Genomic DNA, 17,240 nt, shown 5'->3' on the forward strand with positions numbered 1-17,240 from the left:
CCAAGATGGCGGCGCGGCGCAGCCTGAGAGGGCGGGGCGCGGGTAACGGCGGCGGCGCGCGCGCGGCCGCGATGATCGAGCTGGGCCGCGTCTCGCTCTCGCTGAAGGCGCGCCGCCCGGCCATTGGCGCTGAGGGGCTCAAGTTGCCTTTGGGGGTAAGTGTGGGGGGCGGAAGGAGGGGGAGCGGGAGGAGAGGCTCCTGTCAGAGCCCGGGGAGCCTCCGCAGTGATGGTGGGGAGCCTCTGTCAGAGCCCGGAGAGGCTCCGGCCGCGGGGATCCGCTCCCCGGGCGGAGGGTGCCCCTCACCCCGTTCCTCTGAGGGGAGCGGGCCTTCCCCTCCTCAAGGGAGGCGTTTGCCAGCCGTCAATATCGGTCCTTTTTTCCCCCGCGTTCTCCTTTTAAAAAGGAGAGAGGAAGCACGAACATCCAGTGTATGCTTCCCTCTTCCTCATAAGGTGTTCCGGGCTTGGAGCTCGCAAGGTAAATAGAAGCACCTGAAATCAAAGTGGTGGGAGAGAGGGAGGGGCCTAAACTTTTATTTTAAGGACATACGGAGGCTTGGAAGCCTTGCAGGTAGGGGAAGAAGGAGTCGCGGTGCAAACTGAAGCAGAAGTTTAAAGAATTCAGGGCTGTGAATTTAGTCTTGGTTTAGGCAGGGAGCCTCTCGTTGAGCAGGTGGAGGTGCCATCACCTGCATTGAAACCCTGCGTTGAACTGAGTCGGGCAAGAGTTTTCTGCTTCTAAATGGCCACGTTGACCTTCAGAGGGGAAAATTATGTGTTTGTGTGCCCTTCGCGCTATGAAAGCATTTGGGGTAACTGCTGTTTGTGTCCTCCCGACCTGAGAAGCCTTTTGTCACGTAAGAAGAGGAGAATAAGCGCCCAGGAAAACTGGAACTCCCAGAGCCGGGAGCCACATCTGTATTTCTCTGTTTAAGGTTTGCTCTGCTTAATGAGACTGCAAACAATATAAAATGTTGTTTTTTTAGAAGAACTGGGATAATATGCTTTTCCTCGAGAGGAAAACAGCTTGGCAGGGTAAACTGAGTCATACGTACTGCACCCAAATTTACTGCAATATTCAGAAGATTCAAAAAACCGTACGAATAACGTACAACTTCATTTTCAGTGAAGCACTTCCTCAGGGTTTTTTTTCATTAAAATTTTGATGACTCTGGAGATATAAAGCAAGAAGTTGGTCTTCAGATGTATTAATTACATTACAATTTAAGATGTCCATCTACTGAGAAGAGTTTACTGAGTAATTTCGGTTCTAGATATGACTTGTATATATCTGTTTTTTTCACCATGGAATCAGTGGTGCAAAAACATACACGACCCAGAATTTTCATGTTATGTTTCCTCTCCTACCATTTGTAGAGTTGCATTAGTAACATGTTTCAGGTGTGTCACAGAAGAAATTTCAAGTCTTTCATTAAGCAGGGTGGGACAGCATTAGTCAGAGGTTAAATGCATGTGTCACACTTGTATAATTCCATGTGCTCCATTGGTCCTCCATCCTGCCAAGCCATACTCAGTTGCTGTGTATTTTACTAATAGTGGTCTTTCCCTGCTGCTGTTCAATTGCAAGTTTTCCATAACTTTGGAAAAGAAAAGTTTGAATAATAAATAATAAGCGTGAATGCAGATTTTTATAGTCCTTCATGAAAAGTCACAGCAGTTTTGTTTAGAAAACTGTGACTTGTCGCAGGCCTTTCCTTTTTCTACCAAATGAATATAATATTTGAAGTATTTCATCATCTAATTTCTCTGAGATTCTCGGCAGGAATGTATTATCACCATGTACTGCAAGATCTGAGGACAAAATATCATCTGTTTATAGTAACTAATGTCACTTTCAACTGTTTCTGTTCTTTTTTTAGGACACTGGTGTGGGCAAATCAAGTATCGTGTGGAGATTTGTAGAAGATAGCTTTGATCCCAACATCAACCCAACCATAGGGTAAGAAACTGAATAAAGCAGATGTGATTTATTCATGAATAAAATGAAATTATCTGAATAGATTGCTCGAGGATTCTCCATGTGTGGCAGCTAAATGTGGCAATAAACATGACTGCAGCCTTAGTGAAGCTGCTGAGCTGCCTTAGGACACGTAGGAGTGTTCTCACTTGTGAAGCTCACATGTTCATCTGTAAGATCTGGACCCGTTTTTTATTGTTTATCTAAGCTAACAGTGAATAAATTACCCTATAGATGCTTTTGCTAAAGGGACAACACTCTTTTCTTATGCACTACCTTTAAATTGCAACTTCTAATTATTATGCAACTGCACGGTTTTTAATTTATTTTTTTTTAAATACTCAAGTACAATTACAAGTGTCCTAGGTTTTGAAGGTGGTTAACATAATAATTTAGGTTGTAGATCTCTCCCTGAATTAGTTCCAGTGCTACACATCTGTGTGCAATGCACACACAAAAGTAACTGGTGAAACTGTTCATGCAGTTGGTCTCACAGGTAAGGAGGGTGTTTAAAAGCTGAGCCTCAGAGCAGCAACATTACTGAGCTCAAATCTTCAAATGGGTGGAAGGAAGGGCAGTAGGAAGTAACTGGACCTTTTTATTTCTTTTGCTGTCTTTCTTTTTGCTTTTCAAGTACCTTATGGGCTGCTTTGATCAGAAGCAGTCCTTGGCTTAGGGGAGGACACACTTTGCTTGATGCCCAGGAGTGTGTGCTGGTGTCAGTGCAGCTTCCTGCCTCAGGTGTCACACAGGCTCTCCTGCAGCTCTGACCAGAAGAGATCCTGCTGATCAAGATCAGCTGTGTCTCATCCTGTCCTTCTAAAAAATTGGGCTCCCCATGATCTCTTTCTCTCTTTCCCCTTACACTCCCCCTCCACACACTTTTTGAGTGTAAATACTGGTATGGACTTGCAAGATGTTCTGTGGGAAGTGTGCTTTTGTTTAAATTTCCCTGTTAACAGCAGCAGCTTTTGGAATGAACTTCATCAAATCTTGTTGTCTTTCCTCTGGAGTCAGTTTGTTTTGATCTGGTGATTTTCTGCCTGGTGTGTGGGTTGATTTTGTTTTCTCCTTTTATTCTCCTCCCTGCAATGTAGCACCTCCGTGTTTGAAGGCAGGAATCCAAAGAAATCCCTTGCATGTGTCTTCCCAGGGGAATGTCTGTCACTGTGGAGGGAGTTCAGGTGCTGTTGGAAGGTGTTAGCCATTGTGGTGAGGAGGCTGGTGTGTACAAGAGAATTTTCCTTCACTGGTTTAATGACAGTACTGAGATTAGTACACTTGATTGAAGTGACAGACTAAAAATCTATCTTCTACCAGTCTTAAAATCATTCCCTTGTCTGAGGACTTGGTATCTTGGTAGTTTGCTACAGTAGCATAAATGAATCAAAACCTGCCCAAAGGCAGGGGTTCTGTGAAGCTCCAATAAGATACACAGACCCAAAATTTTAAGCAGATTAACTTTGAAATTTATTTTGGACCTTGCTTTTATTTCCTGTTTGAGACTAGTAGGTGGAAAGAACAAACTAAGGATTAGAGAGGAGTTTTGAGCACCTTACAAAACTAAAGCTGAAAATATTTTGACTTCATGGGATACATGTTTGAGTTCATGATGTGAGATACAATCTTGTTTCCTGTTCTGTTTTCATTCCTCTCAGAACTATCTGAGCACTCACACATTGTTGTTGTGAATATTCATCACAAAAGTTCAAACATGAGCAGCTGTAAAAGCCCTGTCAGAATTCTGCAACTCTTGTCTTCTCAGGGTGTTGAGGACACATTTAACCAGTCTCTAGGTACTGCAGAATACCTAGTCTTTCATTATAGCATCAAAAAAGAGTTATGAGTATCAAACTGCTTTCAGGTACATCTTGTTCAGGTAGTTACAGAGCCCTCTTGGCTGGGAGAAGCAGCAAGGAAATGTAGTAACAAACCAGGCATTATCCCTACTAAAAGTCATCAGGGATAACTCATTTGGAGGCTTTCGTTGACCCAATTGGCAAAGAATTTCAAGCAACATTTAACCTCTGTTTTCAGCTACCACTTGGGATGTTTAGTTGTGATGTGAATTACAGAAACACAGCTGTTCAGTTCATATTGACTGTACAGGCCTGTTTTGGTTTATGGAACCAAGTAAGATAAATTCAGTGAGAATCAGTGATTTAGGAAACTGTTTCCATGTCGGCCACAGAATTCGGATTTGGTGCTTATTTTGCAGCAATCTTAAGGAAGTGGAAGTTTCTGCTGTGCTTTACAAGAGATGCTCCTATCACTTTGTTTTTCTTTACTCAGTGCAGAAATACATCAACTAGTTAATGGTGTTGAAATGCATTGCAATTAGGCCCTTCCTTTGCAGGGGTTCTGCAACCTTATATTTGGCTTCTTAAAAGACTAATCAACTTTGGAGACTTGATGTACTATTTGGCAAATGAGCTGGGCTTAAGGAATGGGGAGAAAGTTACCTCCAAACAGTTGGAAACATTGTGTAACTGCTCCTTTTCCCTTTTTTTTTTAACATAGATAGTTATTTGTCCTCCTATAGCATTGAAACATGTCCAAAGACTCCAGTTATACTGAATACAGAAGTGTCAGGAACATCATTAAAATCTGTGCCCTGGTGGTACTTCAGATCCAAGATAAACTTGAGTCTTGGGCATTTAATGTTGTTGATCATGCTGAAAGGCTCCTGCTGAGTCTGACTGTACAGCAAGTACAGCTGGGGTGCTGGAAGAGGCTCCAGTACCTTCAGAATCCTGTCCAAAACTGACAGGAAAGCAAGTTTGGAAGTCTGCAGTATTTTCAAGTGACAAGCATTAATCATATAAAAGGTGTTCAGGATCACAATGTAGGATCTCGTGCTTAAAATAACTATGTCACCTATAGTTCCAGTTTTACAAGGATTTGAATTCACTGTGTGGCTTTTCTAGTAAAAAATGTGCCTACAGGTAATAGATATAGCAAAGAACTCCCTCTTGTAAAAGACTAATTCTCTGAATTTGTGTTCTTATGGGAAATACACTGATTCATCTAAAGCAGATCAAGCAAACCACAAAGTACTTTGCAATATTTTACTGTAAAAGATCTAGAATTTGGGCGAGGGGAGAAGCAGCTGGAGAATAGGAAAGATTTTTTTTTTTTTGTCTTGTGCAAGTCCAAGAGCCTCTGCAAACTAAGTATATAATGACAGACAGGGTTTGGGAGCTGCACTGAGTGCAGACAGCAAGCAGGTTACTCATTATTGATTTCTCTGTCCTCTTAACACCTACCAGTAGTGATACAAATCTCCCATACCAGTAGTGATACAAATCTCCCATATTTTATTCCCAAGTATGGACATACCAACATTTACCTGAATGTTAGTACAGAGATAGAAAAAGCTGATACAGAGAGAAGGATTTGACCTCTTTCCCCCTGGAGGTTTCCAGTGTACACTGAAGGGATTTGCTGTGATGATTCCTTCATTTAGGGAGAATATTGTTAAACAGCTGACCTTTCTGGGTTCTTTGGGTGATACATGTGGTTTTATCAAAAGCTTGTTAATAATTAAAGCTTATAATTGGCATTCATGTTGTGTTTTGTTAGTTGAATTTCAGGCTCAGAAAGGAAATTTCATCCTCATTAATTTCAGTGGTTTTTATCTGAAACTCTCCATCAGTTTGTGTGGGTATGTGTGGGGAAGGCACTTTTATTGGAATGTGAACCTCTCTGAAAGCTCATGGTGGTAATGAATGTTCTAAGGATGTATACATGAACTGTATTTTTTTTCCAGAGCCTCATTTATGACCAAGACTGTACAGTATCAGAATGAGCTGCATAAATTCCTGATTTGGGATACAGCTGGACAGGAGCGGGTACGTAGAGTCAATACCTGTGCTGAAAGTTGTGGCCAGAGTTTGGGTTGCTTTTCAACTCTGCCCCTGCAGTCACAATACTAATCAAATCTGATGGTGTTAGAAGCCATGTCAAAGGAATCTGGTTTGTAATTTAAATTTCAGTTTGGTAGTTTGGGGGTTTGATCTTTGCAGCATGCACAGTTCTGAGAGGAGGCAATAACAGCTCTCAAGAAAATGACTAGTTAAATGAAAACCCAGTTAATTAATTTGCAGGATTTTTACTTGGAATTTTAAAGGGCAACTTTGCTAGTGAACTTGCTTGTTTATGAATTACTAGTAACAGTGGTAGAAATCACAGCAGCTGTATTAACAGTGCTTATTCTTGCAGTTTGTTGACTGCAAGTTAACTACTGGCAGGTGCCAGTTACTCCTGATGAGTTTATTTAGGCTGTGAGTTAACTGTAACAAAGATTGGGTCATTATTTCAGGATAACAGCTGGCAAATGCAGCTTTACTATTTTTCAGGATTGGCTTGAGAAACAGAGCCCAAACAAACAACCCCTCAATAGGAACAAACAAACAAAACACCTTGTAAAGGCTCAGTCAATGCAGAGTCACTTTTGGGTTCCTGGTGGAACTGCCTTTCCAGCTTTTTAGCTTGATAACAACCTTGGTGGCTAGAAAGCAACTCAAGGATATTTGTGTTGCATTTCAGTGCTGTAGATTTTGAATGACAATTCATTTCCGTCCAACAGCACCATATAAAGCAAACTTATGTTGTCAGGGATGTTTCCCAGGAATATGTCCAAGAGTATCCATGTTATCAAAAATATCTCAAGTCCTTCCATTACTAGCAGTCAGTCAGCATTGGCTGTAAATAGTTTGTCTTAAGTGAACATCCTAGCCCATTTGGGAATGTTGAGACTGAAATGTGATATTCTGAGAGATAGAGTCTGAATTTTGAGAGGTTGGTACTCTTAACTGGAAAGCTTTATAAACATGCCTGCCACAGCTTGGCAGGAAACATCCATTACATATCAGCAATTCCATCCTGTCCACTGTGTCTGCAAGGAACAAGTTGACACGGTGGTTTGGATTCAGCACACTGCAATCTGAGGAAGCATCTCTGTATATGACCAGCATGTTCCTTGTCTCTGTCTATTTTTAGACTGAGTGATACGTCTTTAATTTTCTTCTGTACAAGTTGAACGATATCTTTATTAAAATCAAAAAAAGGAAAGGTCTTACAGGGCTCTGACCCAAGAGCTGTGATAGCTGTGAAGCTCATGTTCCATACCTGAGAGAACTTACTGTGAGACTCCAATATAACCAAGGAATATAACCCCAATATAACCATGGAATGTAAGCAAGGATATTTAGTTTGATATGATGCAGTATCTTCACAGGTATTTCTTTGTCCAGAACAGGACAGCGCTGTCACTCACTGCCAGTCACAAATGGGCTGCATACCCACCTTGCCCTGAAATCTGTACCAGAGTTTTCTGGTCATGCAACACATCTGACAATGAATTATGGAAGGGATCTCCTCCCTGGTGATCTGGAATACCAGAAACATCCACACCATTCTTGGAACTAGGATATCTCTGCTGAGCTGGGATGAGGAATGCACAGAATTCACAGTCCTGGCTTCTTGAGGAGCATTTGCTATTTCCCATTTCAAAAGCCCAGCAGCAACTAGTGCTACACTGCCCTGGGCACTCCCTTGTTCTCAGAGGTGGGAATGGGCATTAATTCACTTCACACACCTCATTGCCCTAAACACACACCTTATTTCTTCCCTCCTTTCTTCTACACTGACTCAAACTGATAGGAGGTTACTTACAGCAATTAGGATTTTTGCCTTCTTAACAGTTTTGAGTTTCTCTGGATAATTACATTATGTAGCCTTAACAATTCTGTCAGAACATGAATTGGAGGCTGGAGGGCAAGCTGAAGTCTTTGGAAATATTGCAAAAGGAAAATTCACTGTTCCTGGTAACATCTGTTTTGTTAATATATTTTATCTGCCGACTGCTCTTAAGGTGGAAAAAAGTATCTAAGTGTTAGCAGACAGGAAATGAGAGTAATACAAAATCAGCAAGTGAAAGTTGGTTTATTCCCAATGTAAATAGTCAAATAATCAAAAAGCCAGGTTGCAACCAGTCCAAGTGGTGGTTTACCAAATATGTTTCCCTCTACATTTTAGTGCTTAGGAGGAAGAGAGGGATTATGTCCCAATGAACTGAATGCCTGCCCATGTTTCCCTTTCTCACTATTAAATATTTTTATATTCTGAACTTTGTGTTCAAAATCCTATTTTCAAAACAGAATTTGAGAGCCAAATGTAAATGGTCTGGAATTCTGCTTTATAGCAAGATTTTTATGATTTATAATATTGCTCTCAGTTGAACTGCACTAAGCAAAAGGAAATTGATATTTTATTAGAACTGAATAAGCCTTTATGAAAAACTGTATCCAATTCATTATTTTTACCCTGAGTAACAAGATGCACAAAAGTTCTAAATGTGCTTATATGGAAGCAATATATGCAGTTCACTCTGTACTCTGATGGAGGGTTTTGGTTGCTAGATTAGTTGTCTTGTTTTTTTTTTTAAGTTGGCAGAATATCACAGTGTTTATAAGAATGTTTCATTGATACTTTTGATGCAACTTGATCATGTGGTTTATGACTTTTTTCAGTCCTGGATTCATAACACTCTCTCAGGGCAAGGATACAGGCCTGGTTTGTACCCTGCAAATGGCCTACCATCCAAATAGACCTGCTGTAGATTCAATTCTGAAAATAACAAGAAAATTACTGCAGCCTTTTACTGCCTAGTGTTGTTCCTTAAAACTCTACTTGCAACAGGTCACACAGTTGTGGCCTTTTGCAGTTTTTAGTTTTAAACATGCTTCTAACTTTTGAGAGAAAAACTGAAGTGAAATCTTTAAAACCTTAAGTTAGATTATGAAGAAACCAGCATTTCTAGCATTTGAGAGTTCTGGGACTGATCCATGGGGCTAGAGCTTGACACTAACTTCTGACCATTTCACATCAGCATTAATATATATTAATTTTCTTGACATTTTTGTCTTAGTCAAAATTGAACTTGCTTCTTGCTCTATTTTTCTCCTTGTTTGGTGTTTAAAGTTGAGCGTTGAGTTTGTGTACAATTGACAGTCTGTCAGGTGAGAGATTCTAATCTAGTCAAAACAAGCTCAGGTTTGATTCCTGCTGTTTGCAGTAGGTGTGCTGCTGAGCCCAAACAGCTCCTGGTTGCCCTTTGGAGAACAATGCCCTGCTGGGCCCCGATGTGCTCTGCTGCACAGAGTCACTGTGATTGTAAAGAAAGGTTTTCCACTCATGTGACCTTTAAAGTACAGTTTTCAACAGCACTAATAATGGTACTGAAATCCTGCAGGCCAGGGGAAGGTGAGGTTCATGCTGTCTGTCTGTCTGTCTGTCTTTTCAGTTCCGTGCTTTAGCCCCCATGTATTACAGAGGCTCAGCAGCAGCCATTATAGTGTATGACATCACAAAAGAGGTAAGAAATTTATCCTTATCCAGCGTTACAATTTCTGTTTTGTTTTTTCTGTGTCATGGGCCAGTTCTGACTCTTAATTGCTTCTGGTTTTGTTTTTTTTTTTTCCCCCATCAGGAAACATTCTCAACATTAAAGAACTGGGTTAAAGAGCTTCGCCAGCATGGACCTCCCAACATTGTTGTAGCTATTGCAGGAAATAAGTGTGATCTCAATGATGTGAGGTAAATAACTGTTGTCAGGTTGGAGGTTTTCCCTGAAGCCCATAGTGCTAAATGTTTGAGGATTTCAGAGCAGCTGAAAGCTACAGAACAATTTAAGCTGTTTTGCTCTAGCACTGTAGTTTCACAGGGGATTTGAGCTGTTTCTACTGTCAGAAGATGTGGTTAGGCTGCCCTTGGATGGTCTTGCCCACTTCCTCCCCAGTGCTGCTGTGAGTAGATGTGTGATTGGCAGTAAATGGGACTGTAAAATGGATCCAGATTAAAACTAACCCCTTAAAAAAAATAAAAAGAGAACCCATCCAAGTGTATTTATCTTTCTCACACCATGAACACTCGCTGGCATAACAGTGTGGGGATAGCAGGGTTAGGAATGAGCAGTTTACTGGGAGACAGGATTACCTTTTCTGGTGGCAGTGCCAAGTTACACAAACCTAAACTGCCTGTGAAACTATAGTGTAATAGAAGCTGTTTACCTCACTCTGTAAGAAGTGCCCCTGTCAGTCTGTAGCACCTCATTTTGTTAGGAAAAATATCAAGCCTGTTGGAAAGCATTGTGTAGGTTTTTCTGACTTGCTTGTTCAGGTGCCTTCCTTCCCTGCTCAAATATTGGGGTGGAATTGGCTGTGGCCAAAATAGTTGCAGGGAGCGGGAAAAGCTCTTGAGAAATTTTATGAACAGCCAAACTTTCAAGAAGGCATGTACTAAAAACAAAAGAAGGCTTTTTTTATTGATGTCCTGGTTTAATAAGCCAGAGTTCAGAAAGAAGGTGTGTGTAAACTTCTTGGGTTTAGATTTCATTGGAAAAGGTACCACAGCTGGTGTCTCAAAGGAGACAGATGGTTCTGTGTTTAAAGAACCACTGCAAGGGGGGTTCTTGGAATAGTTTTACAAATTGTTAATATATAGCAGTCATCTAGTGAGCTCTAGTAACTTCTGTTACAAGTAGCATGTCTCTTGAAGGACATACAGCTTAAAACTACTTGGAACAGTGTTCAGATTCACACTCATTTCTTGGTGCTTAGGTGGCAATCATGAATTATGTAAACATTACTATTCAAGCTAATGAGCAAGACTCCTTGTACTTTAGTGAGAGGCAATATTTGAGTCACTGATCAGTGTGTGCTCTTGATATTCTAAAGTTTCTCATTACTGAAAGTAGCCTGTGTTTTGTAGAAACTGTATGTCAAGTGATGCAACATATAGTCCAGACCTCTCTGCACCTATTAGGGCTTGGTTTTTTCAAGTTGTTTAAGGAACTTACTTCATTATCAACTTGCCTACTTTGGGGTGCAGAATAACTATTCCACTGCTGGGCTCTGTGGTTGTGTACTCAGTGTAAAGATGTTCCTCTTTATAGCTACATCTTCATGCAAAGTAAATGCTGCCCTAATGATTTGTGCAGTGTTGGGAGATACTTGGGTTTGTAACCAGTTGTAGGAAACACTCCAGATCTTTGGAATTGATGCTTTAGGATCGTGTCAGCACATCTAAAGCTGGTGAGTGTGTGAGTAACACAGCCCAGAACAATTGATTGCAGACTGCACTGAGAGCACTCAAGACAAAACCTCTGCAGTGTTGTCAGATGGATTAAGGCCTTGCTTAGTTTAGGATTGTGCTCAAACCTCAAGGCAGGGAGACAGCACAGAGTAAAGAATGAGCATCAACTTCAGCATGAGGGAGCACTGTGATGCCAAACATCACAGTAAAATAGAAAATACCCTTTACAGGAGACACTTAAAAGCCTAATCTATCCCTTAAGGTTTTGAATAATGAGGGGGTTTTGCACTCATGGTTTTTTCTTTGCTTTGTTTTTCCAGAGAAGTCATGGAAAAAGATGCTAAAGACTATGCAGATTCCATTCATGCAATATTTGTAGAGACAAGTGCGAAAAATGCAATAAACATTAATGAACTCTTTATAGAAATTAGTAAGTATTGAAACAGTTAATATACTTTCTTCTGCAACAAGTTCAAGTAGAAATTTGATTTCTTTATTACTTTTGTGCTATTGAGGTGTGAGTATACTGACCTAAATTTTTTACAATCAGACATGAATACAGACTGCAAAATGAGCTGCATGAATTTTTGGTCATCTAATGACCTCTAAATATTCCTTCTAGAGATTTTAAGCCTACTGTGATGCTGTTGGATAAATAGCAAGCAGGGCACTCATGTCAGAATTCAGTCTCATCTTACTATGTCTGTTACTGAATGTTTCAATTAGCACTTCCAAGGTCATGGAGGGGAAAGGAAAAGGCACGAGGAAGATCCAGACTTTATATATCTGAGAAAAGGAATTAAGTTCTTGCTCTTAGTGTTTGTACTTGGTCTAAAAAAGTGCATTTTTAAAAACAGAAGGATTCATAAATGCCAAATTATTGCATGAGAAATAGCAACTATTGCATGTAGATTTTCCACGAGTATTTTTGTGGTATCTTGGGGCTTTTTTATATTAAATTGCAAATCTTTTCTGTCTCATTTGTGGTGGGGACAACAATGATACTTTTTATGCTTATGAATAAAAAGCAGACAGTATTCCAAAGTGAATTCCATGCAATATTATTTGGGGCATATGTGGCAAGTAGCAACACCAATGTGCAGGTACATCAGCCTGCCTGTGAAAATAGGGCTAAGTACAGAAATGTTAGACTTAGGAAAAAAAATAGGTCTTTCTAAACAGCTGAATATATTGAAGCTGATGTAAAAAGTATGTGCTGTAGATTGGCTTCCTGATTTACTGACTTAATAGCTGCTCTCTAAAATTGATCTTGAATAAATCACAGGGGGGGAAAAAAAAGTCATAAATCCTTCTCAGAAAGGAATACTCAACCAGGAGCAGTCCATTTTGAAGACTGATGAGATGACTAAAGCTGCTCTCTCCACAAGCACCTCGGTGCTAAGCCCGGTGCGGGCGATCTGTGGAAATATGGGTCAGGATGGGAGTTCTCAATGAAGATATTCCAGATGGCATTGCATCCTGCAGAGTGTGTGCTCTGAGTGCTTTTACAGCTCAGCTGGCCAGGTCTAGATGAGCCTGAAGAGTAAACGCTGCTAAATGAGCTCCAAACTGCCTGTGCTCCTCCTTTGTGCAGCTGTACCTCTGACAGACACGATGGAGACTCCTGCTGCCATCCTCTTAGGCAGCTAATGTCATACAGCTAATTGAAGGCGCATCTTTATACACAAAATATACACTGAGTGCTTAGAATTGGTCTCAAGTATAACATTTGCTCTAAATTTCCCTTCCTGCCTCCTTGTAGGTCGCAGAATTCCATCGACCGACACCAACCCCCCATCCAGCGGGAAGGGCTTCAAACTGCGGAGACAGCCATCGGTGACGAAGCGCAGCTGCTGTTGACCGACCCCCTTAGAAAGTCAAACTTGTTCCTACAGTAGGTGGTCTTGGAAGTTCATAGTTCACGTTGGGTTTGTATTCTCAGTCTTAGATCTTTATCTGCTGGTGTTCATACGCCCGGGGTCCCCCCCCAAAAAAAGGGACCAGCTCATCCGACAGCCGCACGCTGGCAGACAGGACTGCAGCCGCGATGCCGTGGGGCGTCTCTCGCGTTCAAAGGGAATCCGTCATCACTTTTTTTGGCCTTGCCTGACAGGAAGGTGACTTTATGGGTGGTAGAACTGAAAGGTTTAATAGTTTTCTAATCAAGGTTTGAGGAGGTTTGTCTTTGTTTGTTTTTTTTTTTGTTAAAAAGGGAAATGAGCACTTTTGTGGGACATCAGGGTGGGAGGAGTCTGGAAGTTAGATGTCATTTCTTCCTTTTCTTCAGTGAGCCTTATTTTAAATTTAAGTGTAGCTAATCCAAAGTGTGGTGGGACAGTGGTGTGAGATGGCTACAGAATAAGCAGCTGAAGATAAATAGTAGGTAAATCAGTCCATCCAGTCCCCAAATCCCATTTGCACTTTTTATTTAAAGATGATATGCTCTGGGGGTGGGGACACAAGCAACAGATATTAAACCACAGACAATCTTTCTTTCATGCTGACTGTAATCACTTTAAGGCAAAATGATATGCTCATAGGCATCTTTTTGTTCTCAAAAGTTTTTTAATATTAAGATGTTGGTTGAAGAAAACCTGCCTGTAGTTCTGACTAAATTAAGTGGTTACTGACTAAAAACAGATGCTGTAAACAGATGCTGCCAGTGGTTCTGATGAGACCTACAGGTTTTTGGGGAAAGCTTTTGATTTCTTGGCATGTGTAAAGTGTTCATAGTATATTTATGAGACCAGTGTTTAAAGTATTATAAATTATGTAAAAATGGTAAAAAATAATGCAATCTTCTACACTCCTTCCATTCCACACCTATGGATAAACCCTTGGGGACTCTCCATCAGGTTTTTTTCCTGCATTTTAGGTATTGTCACTGTGAGTTCATCCAGAGGCAGATGAAATTCTTTCTCTTTCAATCACATCTGAAAGGGCCAATAGAGAATGCTGTCAGTGCAGCATGAGGACTGTCTGTTGAACAAGCTTTCATCTGGGGTGCACCCAGTCTTTCCTATTTTGGGCACAAAAATACAAATAGGAAGTAACCTTAAGACACGTGGTAACGTAGATCGTTACCACTTGGTTCCTGGGGTTTTTCATCTGTGAGGGGTTTTAGCAATTCAGTGTTTAGCTTATTCTGTATTGGTTTTAGTAGGCTTTCAATTAAACCATAGGTTGACCATACCTGTTTGTGCTATTTTATTTATTTTTACTTTTTGTTTCTTACCAGCACTAGTGAGAAACTTTTATACTTTTGAAGAAGAAGAGCTTAATAGACTTGAGTATATACTAAAATATGCTGTTTAGCTTTAGTATCAAAATGAGGTCATGTTGATGATGCTTATTCTTTGTTTTTAATCTGGTTTTCTATCATCTCAAGTATTTTCTCTGAAGGAAATGTAAGAAAGTTTGTAAGAAAGGAAAGGACTCGTAGTTCAGATTAGTTTGTATCCGTGACAATTCCCGGAGAGCTGTTCTGGAGCAAAACAGGCAAACTGTTGCAGTGAGGTTCCTGAAAGGGTCAGTATGTTTGATGAAATTTGGTGACTACATTTCTGTCATGCCTTTTGCTTACCCTGCCTGCACTGCCAATGATGCCTTCTTTGCCACACACCCAAAAAGTACAACTTCCTTGCATACTCCCTGTCCTTTTGCAGTTCTGATCCTGAATTACTGCAGTTAATGAAAAGATGGAAATAGCCAGTGTTTGAGATTGTCTAAACTACAAACCCTGGAGGGAGGCTGCTCTTTAACTCTTGCCTGTTTAAACTGACAGACGGTTGATGTAAGTTCTGAGTCAAGAGAACTGTTTATTGATCCATTGGCCCCAGCTGGAAGCTGCAATAGTCTTCCCTGGATGAGATGCACATGTTGATTGCTTCATTTTTCTTGGAGAAGAATGGTTTCTTTTGTATTAATAATTTGTCAGGTCATCTGCTTTCATCTTGCACTAGGCTTGCTGGAATTGATTTTATTTTGTCCTAACATAGCTTCTCTATTTGGTGATACATTAGTATTTGAGTGTTTGGAGAGCTGATTATCAACTGTTCCAGCTAAATTTTTTAGTAACTTTTTTCTGTGAAGAAGTTGTTAAAAAAGCTCAGGATTGACATTTTTATTCCACCATATCTTTCTGCTTAATGAGTGGAGCTCATCAGAGAGACCAAACTTTCAGGTGCTCTCAAAGGGAATTCCACAATCACAGAATGGGTCAGGTTGGAGGGGAGCACAGTGGGTCATCTGGTTCAACTTCCCTGCTCCAGCAGCATCTTCCCAGAGCACATGGCACAGATTAATTCCTGCAAAACAAGTCTGGAATGGTAAAGTATTGTGTATGTAAAAATGTAGCGAGGTGCATGTCATAGCATTGATCCAGAGTAGTTTTTTTACTGACAAAATATAACTGTTTCAACTTCTAAACAACACCACTACCATTTTTTCACGTGCAAGTTACAGATTTGAACAAAAATATAATTTGGTAAATATTTAGTTCTTAAGCTTTGGAGCAACTTGAATGTGCTCCCCAAGTTTCGGGAGGTGTCTTCATCCAACCCTCTAAATTACAAAGCCACTTGGCTGCCTTGCCAGGCTCCTGATCTGTGCTGTAGGTAATTTTGTAGGATATTTTTTATCCATCCTGAAAACTGGCACAACTAAATGCCCAAGAAGGCAAAATCTGGAAACTTACATTTAATAACATGAACGTCTAGTAATCCTACTACTGAAAATTGTTACAGGTGCTTTGAAAAGCTCCAAGACAATTCTAACACCTTTTGCTGTTGCCAAGAAGGTAAAGACTTTGTTCTTAGGTCCATGTTGAAACAAAACAAATCACTGCTCTTCAGAACCCCGCTGACATCAGTGAGACCCTTCCTTTAAGTGTTGCAGGATCAGACAGTTAATGGTTTAGAAGGATGTTTTATGCAGACTTGAGTCTTTGATGTGTTGCTTTACATTTAATGCCACTGGCCTGCTCAAGAAAGATTATTTATTTGCTTGGGAAAAGAGTAAGAGGAGAGGAGACAGTGCCTGCTTACTGATTTGGAAGTCTAATCCTTTAACCTGATTGAGGGAGAGCTACATTTGTGGTTAAAGCTTCATTTAATTATCAAGAAGTAATTCAGGGTGGATATCTTGGATGGTTTAGAAGTTGGCCTCAGCAACACTTTTTTTGTTATGCTGTTAAGCTTAAATTATTCCTCAAAATTAGTGTTAAGTTCCAGTATAAGGTAGTATTAGTTGGAAAAGGAAGCTGTAGCAGTGATGTTTGAATGACTTGCTTGTGGAACAGTCTTTAGTGTGTATTAAGGGTGTTGTAGTCTATTTGTGGTGTGCTGTGTCAGCAATCTGCAAAGACTGTCTTGGGAATTGCTGCTGGACAGGACAGAAGCTGTCAGAACAGTGGAGCCTCACTGAGTGAACCTCCCTCACAGCAGCAATAGCTACAGACAAGCAGGGAAAAATCATCTCAAACACGAGGAGAGCCTGCATCATTCACTGACTTCAATTCTATACTGCCTGTTCAGTTCCTAAAAAGGCTTCATGTATCTCTTGTGAACACTTTCAACCTCTAGAAAAAAAGAGGCTTTTCTGTCCATGGACAAGAGAGCAGGACAAACTTTCTTAACTTTCCTGGCAGGAAGTGGTTTTACAGAGACCTGGGATTGTTTATACCCCACGAGTCAGTTACTTGAAGCAGGAGAATTGTGTGCTTGGAATTAAGCCTCTAAAAAAGTCTGCACAAAATTCTCTGAAGAAAACTGTTAATGTTTTATGTTCAGATCCCATCCCTAGTAATAGATCACTAGTAATGGTAGTTGACAGAAGATTTACAGAAATAAGATGTTGGTGTGAAATACTAATGTCAGGTGGAAACACAGGTTCTAATATTAAAAAAGTCATGTTAGCTTTCCTTTGAGTCTTATGGCTCCAGCTTGTCAAAAGGAATGTGCTTGAAACTACATCTTTGTATATCCTACAAAATTCAGGTGCCAAAACATAATTCCCTAACATTATTGAGGCCTTTTGACACCAGTGTTTCTGAAACATCCCTTGTGATATTCTGGAGGTCTCAAAAGTCTGAATGCTGAGCATTTCTTGCTCAGCTACAGTCAAACATTCATGACTTGGAAAAAATCAAACAAACATTACCAGAC

At 40.5% G+C, this 17,240-nt stretch overlaps 1 protein-coding gene across 1 annotated transcript; it reads left to right on the forward strand.

Moving 5' to 3' along the window:
- Window positions 1–5: 5 nt before the first annotated feature.
- RAB22A (RAB22A, member RAS oncogene family) lies at window positions 6–16,874 on the forward strand. Its single transcript, XM_029960390.1, has 7 exons — window positions 6–155; window positions 1,883–1,962; window positions 5,750–5,831; window positions 9,287–9,358; window positions 9,473–9,579; window positions 11,397–11,506; window positions 12,839–16,874. The coding sequence occupies exons 1-7, from the start codon at window positions 6–8 to the stop codon at window positions 12,934–12,936; spliced, it is 699 nt and encodes a 232-aa protein (XP_029816250.1). The 3' UTR covers window positions 12,937–16,874.
- Window positions 16,875–17,240: the final 366 nt, after the last annotated feature.

This window comes from Manacus vitellinus, unplaced genomic scaffold, assembly GCF_001715985.3.
Source record: "Manacus vitellinus isolate BGI_N305 unplaced genomic scaffold, ASM171598v3 scaffold_26_pilon, whole genome shotgun sequence".
Classification (NCBI taxonomy): domain Eukaryota; kingdom Metazoa; phylum Chordata; class Aves; order Passeriformes; family Pipridae; genus Manacus; species Manacus vitellinus.